The 16,844-nt window shown below is 46.4% G+C and overlaps 1 protein-coding gene across 1 annotated transcript in view; it reads left to right on the top strand.

The window, feature by feature from the left end:
• The window catches only part of HSD17B4 (hydroxysteroid 17-beta dehydrogenase 4), a 424,146-nt gene that overhangs the window by 323,757 nt on the left and 83,545 nt on the right, over positions 1 to 16,844 (top strand). Inside the window, exon 21 of the mRNA XM_029620119.1 lies at positions 14,688 to 14,777. Coding sequence (XP_029475979.1) covers positions 14,688 to 14,777 — 90 coding nt within the window. The remainder of the gene's footprint in view (positions 1 to 14,687; positions 14,778 to 16,844) is intronic.

Here is a 16,844-nt window from a genome sequence, read left to right as displayed (position 1 = left end):
GTCTGAGGGCTGTGGTCCCAGTGCCCATATCTCAAGAATATACGGGGAGATATTCCACTTATTTTGTTGTGCCAAAGGAGGGCTCCTTTTGTCCCATCCTGGACCTTAAAGGCATCAACCATCATCTGCAAGTGAAGCACTTTTGCATAGAAACATTGCGCTTGGTATTAATAGCCGTGCAGTCGAGGGGATTTCTGACCTCTCTGGATTTGTCCGAGGCGTATCTCCACATTTCCATCCGACTAGAACATCAACACTTCCTCTGGTTCGCAATTCTGGGGCACCACTTTCATTTTCAGGCGATGCCCTTTGATCTGGCCACCACTTCCAGAACCTTTTCCAAGATAATGGTCGTAATTATGGCAGAGTTGAGAAAAGATGGAATACTAGTTGCTAGCTGAGCTCCGTCTGTTGTTGAACATGCTGTGCCCAACTGTATGGTCTTATCTGCAGGTCCTTGGCTTAATGGCAGCGACCCTAAAAGTGGTACCGTGGGCAAGGGCTCATATGTGTCATCTTCAGCACTCCCTGCTGTCTCGTTGGAATCCACAGTCTCAAAACTATTCGATTTGGCTCCACCTGCCGAGAGGGGTTTCCTCCCAATTACACTGGTGGCTGCTTAGCATCCTGTTTCCAACAGAGGCCAAACCACGCCACAAGATTCTGGCAATTACCCAAACACTAAGAAGATCCCATGCTACTGATGCAATTAATAGCAGTGGCTATTCCCCAAATAAACTTGATTAATAGCAGTTTCCTAGCGTGTAGCAGATGGACTCAGAACAAATGGGTATAGTGTGCTCGTGCTAGCAGTTGGAGATGGATCTGACGTCAGCACGGGTACATATACCCCCGCAGGAAGGGCAGCAACTCAGTAATTTCCGTCTCCAAAGCAGTTTGGAGCTACCTTACGCTCGCTGAGCGTTTTTCCAAATTATAACGACTAAATTCTTAGCAGAACTTCTACCTGAAGATGAGCCCCCCACTCCTGCGGTGATACCCTCGGGTCCCTCTCCCAGTTGAGTTTCCCGAGGTGATTTCCGTGGTCCCTCGGAGGTAAGTGCCTCGGTCCGGCGGCCGAATCGCGGCAGGGACCTAGCCCCTGAGTGAGAAGGGCTCGGGCGCGGCATAGAGGCAGCTTTGGTCCCGGTGAGGACTTAGCCCCTAAGCGAGACGAGTTCGGGTGCGGCTTAGAGGCAGCGGGTGCACTTCCTTGAGTGTGGCGGTGACGGTAATCGCCCTCTCCTCCCGCAGCCGGAGACCGCTCGGGTCGCAGCCGGGAAGCGCCGAAGATCAGGTAAGGCGTACATCTTGCTTTATTGGTCTCCGTGGAGCGAGGATTAGCAGGGTCTGCCTACGTGGCAGCCCGCCAAGGAGGTCGCCATTTTGCCTGCCTGCTCGCAGTCGCCATCTGCCCTGGTTCGCCTCCTCGAGCTAAGCAGGGCGACGGGCGCGCATGATAGGCGCACGTTGCTACGCGCAGTGTAAGCGCATACTGATAGGCGCACGTTCCTAAGTGCACACTGATAAGCACGTTTCTTAGGCGCACATTGATAGGCGCACAGTCATAGGCGCACATTCATTGATAGGCGCACATCCATAGGTGCTCATTGATAGGAGATCAGACGCTATGGAGCGTACGAGAGCCCACGCGTCCACAGAGCCGGCACCTCCAGAATCAGGCATAAGAGCTCTAGGCCTCTGCTCAGCATGCCACCTCAGAGCCACACAAAGCGAGGAAGCAGACTCCCTATATGCCCAATGTGAGGAGGCCCTGGGAGTTCCAGGCCAGGGCCGGTCTCAGCCCAGTTTGACTGCCAGTTCCTCAGGGAACACCCTGAACCTAGCAGGCCGCGGCGAGCAGCCAGGGAACCCCACAGACCTGGTGCCCCTACGGCTAGAACCTGCTTCTCTCTCCTGGGTGGAATTATTCAAGGGGATTCATGCCTTCGTCAAGATGCAGTCTGATCCCCGACCGGACCCATACGTACCGGATGACCCTGCCCCGGGACCCTCAAGACCTACGCATGGCCACCCGCCACCCGGAAGCCCCACTTATGGGGACTCTGATTACTCTGAGGAGGATGGCGAACCCCCCGAGGAGGGAGAACTCCCCTTGGGGATAAGAACCATATCGAACCATGAGATGCTTCTTTCCTAAAGAGGATCTTCCAGACCTGGTCTCTCAATGCCTGTCGAAGCTGGCTATCCCGGGCCAGGGCACCCTAGAGGAACCTAGAATGAACCCCCTGATAGAGGGCCTGCGTCAAACGGCTCCCCATTTTCCCCTTCTACAAGCAGCACAGCAGTTAATCGATCTGGAGTGGAATGCGCCGGAGGCTTCATTCAAAGGGGGTCGGGCTTTGTCTAGCATGTACCCCCTAGACCCGGCAACCAAGGAGCTGCTGGCGTGCCCGATGGTAGACGCCATAGCGCAATTGTGAAGCACACCACCATTCCGGTGGAGGGAGGGGCGGCCCTCAAGGATGCACATGACCGGTGCATGGACGCCATTCTGAAACAAGCCTTTGAGGTGGCAGCCATGTCCCTACGAATTGCGACCTGCTGCACCGTGGTGACGTGCTCCTGCTTATCACAAGCCAGGAAGAACACCCCGGGAGAAGAAATGGAAGCAGCCCTCTCGTTCCTCACTGACGCTGCCTCCGACCTAGTTCGTACGGCAGCCAAGGGAGTGTCATCCTCAGTGGCAGCCAGAAGAAACCTCTGGCTACGAAATTGGTCGGCCGATGACTCCTCCAAGACTCGCCTTACAAGAATGCCCTTTAAAGGATCCCTCCTGTTCGGCAGCGACCTCGAGAAACTGGCTAATAAGTGGGGCGCATCTCCATTACCCCGTCTACCAGAAGACAAGTCAAGGAGGACCCAGCGCCCTTTTCCTAGACCATCCAGAGGTAGAAGCTCTCAACGCTTCAATCCTTATAGGGCTCGCTACCAAGCACCTCGTTCTCAGACCAGGAACCAGTCCTTTCGGACCAGGCACAACAAGAGGGGAACCGGATCGGGGTCGGGCCCCGGCCGCACCCCACAATGAGAATCAGCCGACCCATCTGGGGGAAGAAGCCATAGGGGACAGGCTAACCCTATTTTACCGCAGGTGGGTCGAGATTACTTCGGACCAGTGGGTTCTCGCCATTGTCCGGGAAGGGTATTACCTGGACTTCCTTCATCTCCCTCCGGACAAGTTTGTAGAATCGCCTTGTCCGCCCCTGAAGAGGGCGGCGCTGGCAGCTACCTTGGAGAGACTCCTGTCCCTAAAAGCCATAATCCCAGTGCCTGCATGGGACATAAATTCTGGGAATTACTCCATTTATTTCATTGTCCCCAAGAAGGGGGGCACCTTCAGACCCATCCTGGACCTCAAGTCAGTCAACCAGCACTTAAGGGTCCCAGGATTTCGCATGGAAACTCTGCGGTCAGTCCGAAGTGCAATACAGCCAGGGGAGTATCTCACATCCCTGGATCTCTGAGGCCTATTTGCATATCCCAATTCATCAGGATCACCAGCGTTACTTATGCTTCAAAGTCCTGGATCAGCACTTTCAGTTCCGGGCTCTACCCTTCGGGTTAGCCATCGCGCCACAGACCTTTACCAATGTAATAGTAGTGGTGGCGGCGTCACTCAGGAAGGAAGGCATTCTCGTCCATCCCTACCTAGACGATTGGCTGATCAGGGCAAAGTCACCGGAGGAGAGCCACCGGGCAACCAACGGAGTTATATCTCTTCTGGAAAGCCTAGGATGGGTAGTCAACATAAACAAGAGTTCCCTACAGCCTTCGCAGTCGCTGGAATACCTGGGTGTCCGATTCAACACCCTGGAAGACAAGATCAGCCTGACCTCCAAGAGGAAATCAAGACTCCGGGATCGCTTGCAGAATCTGCTCAGCACCACTCGGCCCACAGCCTGGGATTACCTACAGGTCCTCGGCCTAATGGCCTCCACTCTGGAAGTGATACCATGGGCACGGGCTCATATGAGACCGTTACAGCGCGCCCTCCTATCTCGGTGGCGCCCACGATTACAGAACTACACCGTGCATCTACCTCTACCAGCCAGAGTTCGATATCAGTTACGGTGGTAGCTGCAGCCCGGCCACATGAGCCGGGGGTCAAGGATGTCCTCCCCAACCTGGACCCTGCTCACTACAGATGCCAGCCTGAGCGGCTGGGGAGCACACTGCGAAGACTAACCGCCCAGGGGCGGTGGAACAGAGAAGAGTCGGGGTGGAACATCAACCGACTAGAGCCACGGGCAGTCAGGTTGGCATGCCTGCGATTTGCCCACAGACTTCGCAACAGAGCAGTCAGAGTGATGTCGGACAACGCCACCAGGGTGGCATACATCAACCGACAGGGCGGAACCAGAAGCCGACAGGTATCCTTAGAAATAGCCCCCCTGATGGCTTGGGCGGATGCAAATCTCCAGGACATCTCTGCCGTCCACATTGCCGGGAAGGACAACGCCACGGCAGACTTCCTCAGCAGAGAAAGCCTAAACCCGGGGGAATGGCAGCTGTCGCCCACAGCTTTCCAGATGATTGTGGATCAGTGGGGAACTCCGGGCATGGACCTACTAGCGGACGGGTCCAATGCTCAAGTACCCAGATACTTCAGTCGCAGACGAGATCCTCTCTCCCACGGGATCGACGGTCTGGTACAACCCTGGCCTCAGGGGATCCTGCTATATGCTTTTCCTCCATGGCCCCTGCTGGGCGCCATTATACACAAGATTCAGCAGCACAGAGGCCTAGTTCTTCTAGTGGTCCCGGACTGGCCAAGAAGACCCTGGTACGTAGACATGCGAAGACTACTGGCGGGGGATCCTCTACCCCTGCCCCCTCACAGGGACCTGCTGCGACAAGGTCGCATACTCCACGAGAATCCAGCTCAATTCTCTCTTACGGTCTGGCCATTGTGAGGGCTAGACTGAAGAAAAGGGGATACTTGGGGCCGGTAATAGACACACTCCTCCGAGCACGCAAGTTCTCCACATCACTAACTTATATAAGGATCTGGAGAGTATTTGAAGACTGGTGTGAAACTCGCAGCACCAATCCGCATGCCGCTAAAATCCCCATCATTCTGGATTTCCTGCAAGATGGACTTCAGAAGGGTCTGTCCCTCAGTTCAATCAAGGTTCAGGTGGCAGCGCTATCCTGCTTCGGCCCCAGGAGAGCCGGCAATAGCATTGCCACGCACCCAGATGTTTCACGTTTCCTGAAAGGAGTCAAACACATTCGCCCGCCACTGAAGTGGCCAGTGCCCCTGTGGAACCTCAACCTGGTCTTGGACTTCCTAGCGGGACCCGCCTTCAGACCCCTCCGAGGCCTGTCCCTCTGTTTTTTAACCTTGAAGATGGTGTTCTTGCTGGCCGTATGCTCAGCATGCCGCATCTCCAAGCTACAAGCGCTGTCCTGCCGCGATCCGTTTCTCAGAATCACTCCAGGGGCTATCCATCTTCGCACGGTTCCTTCTTTCTTACCCAAAGTAGTCTCACACTTCCACCTCAACCGAACCATATCCTTGCCAACCACGGAAGGTTTGAAGAAGTCAGAAGAAGGTCGAAGACTGCGCCATCTCGACATCGGCAGGCTGCTGTCCAGATAGCTGGAAATGTCGGAAGCAGTACGAAAGACGGACCACCTGTTCATCCTTCACAGCGGGAAGACGCAAGGGGAAGCGGCCTCACGGGCAACCATCACCCGCTGGATCAAAGAAGTTATCAAGGCGGCCTACGTAGAAGCGGGAAAACCACCACCTCTATGGGTCAAGGCTCACTCTACCAGAGCGCAGGTGGCCTCCTGGGCAGAAACTAGGATGCTGTCGCCGGCAGAGATATGTAAGGCGGCAACGTGGTCCTCCCTCCATACCTTCTCCAGATTCTACCATCTGGACGTCCAGGCTAGGGAGGACACAGCATTTGCGAGGGCAATCCTAAACTGACCTCAGGCAGCCTCCCACCCAGTCCGGGAGTAGCTTTTGTACATCCCATTTGTTCTGAGTCCATCTGCTACACACTAGGAAATGTAGAGATTACTTACCTGATAATCTCGTTTTCCTTAGTGTATGCAGATGGACTCAGCATCCCGCCCAGCTGCCGGTATATATGGGGATTCTCCGACTCACGGTAAGCCATGTTTTCTTATATAGGGCATCCACCCTGCCGGGTGTCGACACCTTCCGGTTGAGAACACTGGCGGTCTCCAGCTACTATCAATCGGTCAGGGTAATCATGTTCATTTAATCGATCGGTCAGTCATACCTATATCCATAAAGCTTTTGCAAGGAAGATTACTGAGTTGCTGCACTTCCTGTGGGGGTATATGTACTCGTGCTGACGTCAGATCCATCTCCAACTGCTAGCACGAGCACACTATACCCATTTGTTCTGAGTCCATCTGCATACACTAAGGAAAACGAGATTATCAGGTAAGTAATCTCTACATTAATGGACTTCTCCTCCAAGAACTTATCCAAACCTTTTTTGAACCCAGCTACACTAACTGCACTAACCACATCCTCTGGCATCAAATTCCAGAACTTTATTGTGCATTGAGTGAAAAAGAATTTTCTCCGCTTAGTCTTAAATGTGCTACTTGCTAACTTCATGGAATGCCCTCTAGTCCTTCTATTATTCGAAAGTGTAAATAACCGATTCACATCTACTCGTTCAAGACCTCTCATGATCTTAAAGACCTCTATCATATCCCCCCTCAGCTATCTCTTCTCCAAGCTGAACAGCCCTAACATTTTCAGCCTTTCCTCATTGGGGAGCTTTTCCATCCCCTTTATCATTTTGGTTGCCCTTCTTTGTACCTTCTCCATCGCAACTATATCTTTTTTGAGATGTGGCGACCAGAATTGTACACAGTATTCAAGGTGCGGTCTCACTATGGAGCGATATAGAGGCATTATGACATTTTCTGTTTTATTAACCATTCCCTTCCTAATAATTCCTAACATTCTGTTAGTTTTTTTGAATGATTCAGCACACTGACCCGACGATTTTAAAGTATTATCCACTATGATGCCTAGATCTTTTTCCTGGGTGGTAGTTCCGAATATGGAACCTAACATCGTGTAACTATAGCAAGGGTTATTTTTCCCTATATGCAACACCTTGCACTTGTCCACATTACATTTCATCTGCCATTTGGATGCCCAATCTTCCAGTCTTGCAAGGTCCTCCTGTAATGTATCACAATCCGCATGTGATTTAACTACTCTGAATAATTTTGTATCATCCACAAATTTGATAACCTCACTCATCGTATTCCTTTCCAGATCATATATATATATATATATATATATATATATATATATATATTGAAAAGCACTGGTCCAAGTACAGATCCCTGAGGCACTCCACTGTTTATCCTTTTCCACTGAGAAAATTGACCATTTAATCCTACCCTCTGTTTCCTGTCTTTTAAGCAGTTTGTAATCCACGAAAGGACATCACCTCCTATTCCATGACTTTTTAGTTTTCTTAGAAGCCTCTCATGAGGGACTTTGTCAAACGCCTTCTGACAATCCAAAAACACTACATCTACCGGTTCACCTTTATCTACATGTTTATTAACCCCTTCAAAAAAATGAAGCAGGTTTGTTAGGCAAGACTTCCCTTGGGTAAATCCATGTTGACTGTGTTCCATTAAACCATGTCTTTCTATATGCTCTACGATTTTGATCTTGAGAATAGTTTCCACTATTTTTCCCGGATCTGAAGTCAGGCTCACTGGTCTATAGTTACCCAGATCACCCCTGGAGCCTTTTTTAAATATTGGGGTTACATTGGCTACCCTCCAGTCTTCAGGTACAATGGATGATTTTAATGTTAGGTTACAAATTTTAACTAATAGATCAGAAATTTCATTTTTTAGTTCCTTCAGTTACCTAGGATGCATACCATCCAGTCCAGGTGATTTGCTACTCTTTAGTTTGTCAATCTGGCCTACTACGTCTTCCAGGTTCACAGTGATTTCATTCAGTTTGTCTGACTCATCACCCATGAAAACCATCTCCAGAACTGGTATCTCCCCAACATCCTCATTAGTAAACACGGAAGCAAAGAATTCATTTAGTCTTTCTGCAATAGCCTTATCTTCCCTAAGAGCCCCTTTAACCCTCGGTCATCTAATGGTCCAACCGACTCCCTCACAGGTTTCTTGCTTCGGATATATTTAAAAACGTTTTTATTATGAGTTTTTGCCTCTATGGCCAACTTCATTTCAAATTCTCTGTTCACCTGTCTTATCAATGTTTTATACTTAACTTGACAATGCTTATGTTTTATCCTATTTTCTTCAGATGGATCCTTCTTCCAATTTTTGAAGGATGTTTTTTTGGCTAAAATAGCCTCTTTCACCTCACCTTTTAACCATGACTGTAATCGTTTTGCCTTCCTTCCACCTTTTTTAATGCATGGAATACATATGGACTGCACCTCTAGGATTGTATTTTTAAACAATGTCCATGCCTCTTGAACACTTTTAACCTTTGCATCTGCACCTTTCAGGTTTTTTTTTAACCATTTTCCTCATTTTATCAGTTTCCCTTTTTTGAAAGTTTAGTGTTAGAGCTGCAGATTTACTTATGTGTCCCCCTTCCAGTTATTAGTTTAAATTTGATCATGTTATGATCACTGTTGCCAAGTGGTCCCACCACCGTTACCTTCTCACCAAATTCTGCTTTCCACTAAGAATTAAATCTAAAATAGCTCCCTCTTTTGGTTCCTGAACCAATTGCTCCATGAAGCAGTCATTTTTTACATCCAGGAACTTTGTCTCTAGCAAGTCCTGATGTTACATTTACCCAGTCAATATTGGGGTAATTGAAATCTCCCATTATAATTGCAGATGCAATTAGCATTTCATCATGTATCTGACCATTTTGTCCAGGTGGACGGTAGTATACTCCTATTACTATACTCTTACCAAACACACATGGGATTTCTACCCATCTAGATTTTACTGAGCTTTTAGTCTCTTGTATGATCTTTATCCTGTTGGACTCTATACTCTCCCGGACATAAAGTGCCACACCCCCACCAAGTTGATCCTCCCTATCATTGCGATATTTTCTGGATAAATGGACATTTTTTTCTGCTATTTCTGAGGTGATGGTGAGCCAGGAGTTCACGGCGGAGTTGGTGTCGGTCTTGTTTAAGGATATTAAATTGTTTGGTAGGACTTCGATTAATTCATCACTAAGGCAGGGTTTGTTGAATTTGATGCGTTTTACTTGATTGTGTCATTCATGATGGATGGGGTTTAGTTGAAATTTAGTTTCTATGAGTTTGTGGTCTCACCCATGGGAGATCTGTGGCTGAGGGTGGTTCATTGAGCTCAACTTTGTCGTTTATGAATATGAGATCTATAATGCGGCCTGATCTTTGGGTTGGGGATTTTACTATTTGCTTGAGGCCGAAGGCTGTCAAAGTGTTAAGTAAGAGTTGGCATGCGGTGGAGGGGGGGGGGGGTGTTTGTCAACGTGTAGGTTAAAGTCTCCTAGAATTATGGCTGGGATGTTCATGTTGATGTTTGTTATGGCTTCGATAAGGGGTGACAGGTTGTATTCTAGGAGACCAGGTGGGGCATATAGTAGTATGATTTGTAGGTGCTTTGATTTGTAGAGGGTGATTTCGAGAGGGGGGGTGTGCTGACATTGTGGAATCTCAATTTGTATTTCTTTAGGGCTAGAAATAGGAGACTGCCTCCTTTCTTTTTTTTTTCTGGGCAGTGAATGGATGTCATATAGTGCTTTGGGTAGTTGTTTTATTAGGGCTATATCTGATTCTTTTAGCCAGGATTCCATTACACAGCAGATTTCTGGGCGGTTGTCGATGAGAATGTCGTGGAGGATTGGAAGTTTTTTTTTACAATGGATTGAGCATTGATTAGGATTAGCGTTATGAGTGTGAGGGCTGTTGTGTGAGAGTTGGGAAAGGTGGCTATTGTGAGGAGTCTTTGGGGTCTATATGTGATAGGCATTGTTTCTTTTTTTGTGTGGCTGTTGTGGGGTAGAACGGGAATCTTCCTTGGTGGTTCCATTGTGGGTGCTGGAGGAGGGGTGATTGATTAGGGGATTGGAGAATGTGGAGGAGTTGGATGCTGGGTGAGTTACAGGGGTGTCTAGAGTTCTTTGAAGTGTGTGTTGCTTGGGAGGGGGGGGGAAAGGGGTGGGTGGGTTGTTGGGTCCTGTGAGGTAATGTCTTAAGCAGTCAGGGGCACGCTGTTATTAAAGGCCCTTTTGTCGCGGGCAGTGGAATGATCGGCTGGGTGGTAGAGGCGATCTGTTGTGGTGGAGTACCTGTGACGATCTAGGAGGAATGAAGGTCTGCAGTGGTCTTTGAGGCTTGTTGAAGTTTCCTTCCTCCGAAACCGCCCGGTGACACTTGACGCATAGACCTGAGTCTGATAGTTTATATAAATATCTGGTATAAGGGGTTATGTATGCCCGATACAAAAATTTAAATTGCCTTTCTCTGTAATACATATTTATCGAGGTGGCTGAAGGACCGAGGGAGTCAAGATGAACACTCCCTCCCTGTTCCAGTGTGCCATCAAAACAGAACTGGGATCCAGGGAAACAATCCTTCGCACATTTTTATAGTATTTTGATAATGAGGGAGGCTGTGGATTCTCCAGTAAAAGCACATTATTTATGGCATTGAAGACTCTGGGAGTTTGAGATTCCTTGATAGAGAGAAAACATAGTGTCGGGCCTGTAAGTAAGAAAAAGGTGGGATGAGCGCAGCCCATAAAGATCTACCAAATCTTGAAATGACAAAATTATCCCCTCCCCATCTAGAACGTGCCCAATCTGTGTTGTTCCTTGTTCTGCCCATAAGCAGAAGGCTGCAGTGTGCAACCCAGGAGTAAATGCATAGTTATCCCGGAAAGGCAAAAGGTACAAGCAGAGCCTCGGGATGCCCAATTTCTGTGTCAGCTGTGTCCATGCCCACCGCATAGGCTCTAATAAAACATGATATTGCAAAGATGGGGGGGAAGGTCTTTTGTAGGGGCCTGTAGCACGTAACAAAGATCTGACGGGGAAACTAATGCCTTCTCTGCCTCAAGGTTTACAAATAGGGATTTACCGATGATCCAGTCTCGCAAGAGGTGCAGATTACTGGCTATCAGGCCAATACAGAACAGTGCGCTCAGGCCGAGTGCACTGTTAGCCCCCGTCTGGACGCGCGTTTTTGTCGCGCTATTATTACCCCTTATACAGTAAAGGGTAATAGCGCAAGGAAAACACGTGTTCAACCCCCCCAATAACTAATAGCGCCCGCAACATGCAAATGCAAGTTGATGAGCCTATTAGTTATTCCCTCGCCATACAGAAAGTAAAATATGCAGTCAAGCCGCACATTTTACTTTCAGAAATTGACGCTTGCCCAAAGGCAGGAGTTAATTTCGTCCGGCACTGGGAAAGTGTACAGAAAAGCAGAATAAACAAAATATTTAAATTAGGGCCCACGGTAAAAAGAGGCGATAGGGACACTAGCACATCCCTAGCGCCTCTTTTTGGACAGGAGCGGCGGCTGTCAGTGGGTTTCTTACTTCTTAGACTTCTGGCATTAGCATACAAACATTTCAAATTTTTTTGTTTGTATTTTCATTCTGCTCCAAAAGAATTTATAGACAGAGTGGAGACAATCCAGAGGAGGGTAGCATAATCTGTCTTTACCACATGAGAAGAGATTTAAGGACCTAAATTTGTCCGGAGGAGAGGAGGTAGAGTGAAGGTATAATAGAGATGAATATAAAGGAGGAAACCATTTTGAAGTGAAATGGACATTTTAGAAAAAGGAGTCATATATGGCTGAAAGAGGATTGTCTCGGAAGTAGCAGAATACAATGTTCACGGTAGAGCTGGTTGTGGCAAAAACAGTATTAGAATTCAAGAAAGGGGATAAGCATAGATGATTGAGAGGTTAATCCTGGGTATCAGATGGAAATGTGCAGTATCACAGCAGGAGGAGAAAACAAGTAGACTAGATCGGCCTATTGGCCCTTGTCTGCTCTTATATTCTGTAGGATCAATATTCAAAGCCATTTAGCTAGGTAAGTCGTTATCTGACTAAACTCTAGCTAGATAAAAAGGAGGTATTCTGAGGTGGGCCTAACTTAGCTGATTTTTGTTTGTATCTGGCTAAGTTAGCCAGATAACTTTAGGCCTGCCTCAGAGCAAATCTAAAGTTTTCTGGCCTTGTGTTGTCAGATAACTTGCCACTTACCTGGCTGTATTCAAAAGAATATAGCTGGTTAAGTTCAGCTACAGTTTATTTATTTCATGGCTGTAGGGTGTAGGCCTAGTGGATCTCACTGTCCCTTCCTACTCACAAGCACTAAATCTGGGTCCTGCTGCCACCTCCCAGACTCCCCCCCCCCCCCAAAAAAAAACATCTTAAGAAAAGTGATTTTAAAGGGCTGGTGCCAACCTTCTTCTGCCCATTCCATGATCTAGCCAAGATTTATACGTGCTAACTGTAGCCAGATAACTTCTCCACTTGCCGACTTACTGAATATTATTACTCCCTACGTATCTGTATTAATACAGAGCAGAGGTGATATGATACAGACTTTCAGATACTTGAAAGGTGTTAATGATCAAAAGACAACGACAAACCTTTTCTGTAGGAAAAAAATCAGCAGAACCAGGGGTCACGATTTGAAGCTCCAGGGAGGAAGATTCAGAACCAATGTCAGGAAGTATTTCTTCACGGAGAGGGTGGTGGATGCCTGGAATGCCCTTCCGGAGGATGTGGTGAAGACCAGAACTGTGAAGGACTTCAAAGGGGCGTGGGATAAACACTGTGGATCCATAAAGTCAAGAGGCTGCCAATGAAGAGTGGGTGACTCGCCAGAATGATGGCTACTGCCTGGAGTCAATACCCTTATTAAATAAACATACACATGCTTACTGTGACTCCAACATCGCTCTAAGCTTCAACAGCAAGAGGAAATGTGGAAAAAAGGATTCGCACTCACAAAGAGGGGAGTAGCTGGCTTGTTACGGCGGTTACTACCCCAAATCAAATAAGCCTGATACTTCACTTTCAATGCATATACAGCATAGTTCTCTGATTCAACGGCAGGGGAGAAGAAAAACTGATACTTCACACATCCAGCAGAGCTCTCTGCTTCAACGGCAGGGGAGAAGAAAAGAGGGTTCGCACTCACAAAGCGGGGAGTAGCTGGCTTGTTACGGCGGTTACTACCCCAAACCAAATGTGCCTGATACTTCACTTTTGATGCACATCCAGCATGGCTCTCTGCTTCAACAGCATGGGAGAAGACTGATACTTCACACATATCCAGCATAGCTCCCTGCTTCAACGGCAGGGGAGAAGAAAAACAACCAATAAGGGCTGTATAACATAGTCTGGGTAAAACAAATAAGCATGGGTGTAGCTTGCTTATTGCGGCGGCTACTACCCCTAACTAATCAAGCTAGATATTTCACTTGGATGCAGCTCCATCACTGCTCTCTACATTAAAGGTGGGGGTGGAAGGGAAATAGAACCAAGAGCTAAGAGAAACAGATAAGTATGAGAGAAAAAATGTGTGAAGCTTGCTGGGCAGACTGGATGGGCCATTTGGTCTTCTTCTGCCGTCATTTCTATGTTTCTATATGTTTCTATGTTTCTATGTTTCTATAATACTGTGCTCTTATCTGAAGATTTTCATAACCTAATCTCAACGTCATACATTATTATTGCCCTAATTTTCCTCAGATATTAAATGTTGCAGTCCCTATAACTGGGTAGTCTTTGTTGTACTTTTTATAATTCTGCTGCGTTTCTCCGAAGTCAGAGATCCCAAATCTTTATATAGCTTTTTTGTGTTTATAGTTTGTAGCAGGGCAAGAGTGACTATCTGTCACAACAATGCTTATATAGTGAATTTTATTTTTGCTAAATCCTTGTGGGATTGTATCTGTGGAGCTTTAAAGCTGGTAATAGACTTACCACAATAATGCAGATAACAAACACTATACACGTCATTGTCCGTTGACAGTCGAATTTTCCTCTAACTGGTAACATCTACTATTAAAGACATAAAATCCCCATTCAGTCTGCAGCTGAGTTCCCTATTCTGCAGCCCAGCAGGCAGCTATTTCCCTTCTCTCCTTTCCCATGATGCTAATTCTCACTTTTATTATCTACACTGGGGAAGGTGATCTACAGCTGTGCTTTTAAAACAGAGTAAAAGCCCCATTATCCAGCTTGCAAGATGCCGAATATCCTCTTATCTGAGAACCCTCTGCTTCCTGCTGCAGCCTGCAGGGAATGGGAGTGGGGAGGAGGTGATGCAGGAGTGGACAAAACAGAGCAGAGGAAAACTACTCTGATTCCTAAATCAATATCTCCCTTTTCTCATGCATCCCCCTCCCCAAATTGAATTCCTGGGCAAGATGTCAGTTACCTGAGCATTTTGGGATAATTAAATGCTAGTAATAGGGCTTTTACTGTATGTTAGAACTGTTATGGTGAAAGCCAGTCATACTGTGGATTCTGAAAATAAGTCTACCTTTCAAGTTTAAGTGCTATGCCTTGGCTGTCATTTGGTAATAATTGATATAATTTGCTTTTAAGTGCTGCTTCTATAATTTTTTTCTGTATTAATTGCTTTCATGTTCTTTATTTTCCATTTCCCAGGTTAAAGAAACTGGAGCAACTGCTATTGCAGGAGCATATGTGGATCTCGTGTCGGCCTCCGATAAACATTCAGCCAGAGACCAACCTAAGGTGAGGGTGAGAGAGAGAGCACCTAACCTTTAAAGTGTCCCTAGCTTTTACTTGGCACTTCTTTTCGCTCTGCCTTTAAAATAAGATGTGAAAAGGTGTGTATGTGAAGGGGAAAGGGACAGGGGATGGAAGAGAGAAGAGAACAGCAGTGAGCTCACAGATCCTAGATATAAAATTTTATGGATTTTTTTTCTAAGACGGATGATAGCTTCCTGATCTTGCCAGAGAGTGCAGTTGGAGAAAACTAGCGCAGAATGACATGCAGCTGTCTGTTTCAGTCATCCCTGCTCTTTTGGTAGGGTTTTTTTTTTTATTTTTTTTAAGTTTTAAATATGTTTGAGTTTCAACAGTCAGGTACAAATATACATGCAAACATTTGACAACATTAACACAACATATGGGGAGATGCACTGGCTGATCCTTCCCAGCATCTTCCTATGTGCATGTATGTACCATGACATTCCCCCCCCCTGCACTCCCCTCCTGCCCCCCCCCCCCCCCCAGCCATCTTAAGTGTCTCAACAGACCTTCAATATAAACCAGTAAATAAAATCCAATTTAACAATCATTTAGAACAAGGCTCTGTGTTTGGTGTGGTAATGGTTGAATATACTATATATTAATCTTATTGACGAATGTTATAAGTATTATGAAAATTGACATCAATTAACCATCACCTTCACACTTTTCAACAGAATCAAAGTTTTGAAACTAAATCCCATTGCTGTTTTATAGACCTTCATAACATCCCGCGGTCTTTTTGGGCATTCCTGCTCTTTTTCAAGCCGCTTAAGGGATCATCTTTAATCATAGGTCTTTTAAAGTCCACTCATATTTTCTTTTTTTCTTTTTTTATGTTTTTTCCTTAGAACAATTTTTCTATAAAATATACCCTCTGGTATTAATATTTCATTTTTTAGATAGTAGTGGCATTTTTATGAAAGTAGTAATTTTAAAGTACTTCCCTTTCAGGGGGTAGCAGAGTCCAGTTCGGGGGGGGGGTTGCAACCCTCCCGATGATGACTGAGTACAGTTCGATGTGTCCACGTTTCGCGTCCAAAGCTGCCTCAGGAACTTCTCTGACTGGATATAATTTCTTCTTTGCTGAATGGGATGTCAGCATTTACTCTTTAAATACCTTTAAAAAGACAAAGTGTTACTACAACCATTTTCTTGGGATTGTGCTCGCTTTACAGACATTTGGATGTTACTTACAAGACTGCGATCGGGTACATTGCATCGTCGCGGCACGGGAGATACCTTCTAATGGGGCAGTTTGCGCTGTGGTGCTTTTTAAGCACATGCATTCCAACAGGATTAGACTGATTATTCATGATTGTTGCAAGGTTGCCCGAAAAAGTATCCTGTCCAGCTAGCTTTGCCGTGTATGTGATCTTTTGTCCTTGGAATTTAATGTATATCGGCATGACAAAGAGGCTGATGAAAACAAGACTGACTGAGCATAAAAGCTGCCTAAAGACAGGGAAGATTGAAGCGCCCTCAGTCTCACACTTCCTTTAACAACAAAATTGTTTTGAGGATATTAGGTGGTCAGTACTGGAATATGTCTCCAAGCATTGACATGGAGGAGACAGAATTAAACAACTAAGACAATGTGAACAGCGGTGGATTTTTCAATTAAATACTGTCTCCATATGGTCTAAACCGTGAGATCGAATGGACTCAATGTGTGTGAAAGCTGAGATATTTCTGATTAGGATGTTCTGAATATAGACATGTGCACTCGATTCTACATAAACAACACACATATGCAGTTTATTCTCATTTAGCAAAACACATGCGCGGCAGTAAATGCAAATCGCGGAATCCAAATCAGACCAACCTTGCAGCAATCATGAATAATCAGTCTAATCCTGTTGGAACGCATGCGCTTAAAAGCACCACAGTACAAACTGCCCCATTAGGAGGTATCTCCCGTGCCGTGACGATGCAATGTACCCGATCGTGGTCTTGTAAGTAACATCCAAATGTCTGTAAAGCGAGCACAATCCCAAGAAAATGGTTGTAGTAACACTTTGTCTTTTTAAAGGTATTTAAAGAGTAAAT

Source organism: Rhinatrema bivittatum, chromosome 1, assembly GCF_901001135.1.
Source record: "Rhinatrema bivittatum chromosome 1, aRhiBiv1.1, whole genome shotgun sequence".
Classification (NCBI taxonomy): domain Eukaryota; kingdom Metazoa; phylum Chordata; class Amphibia; order Gymnophiona; family Rhinatrematidae; genus Rhinatrema; species Rhinatrema bivittatum.
The sequence above is the reverse complement of the archived record's forward strand: the minus strand, read 5'-3'. Positions and strand labels throughout refer to the sequence as shown.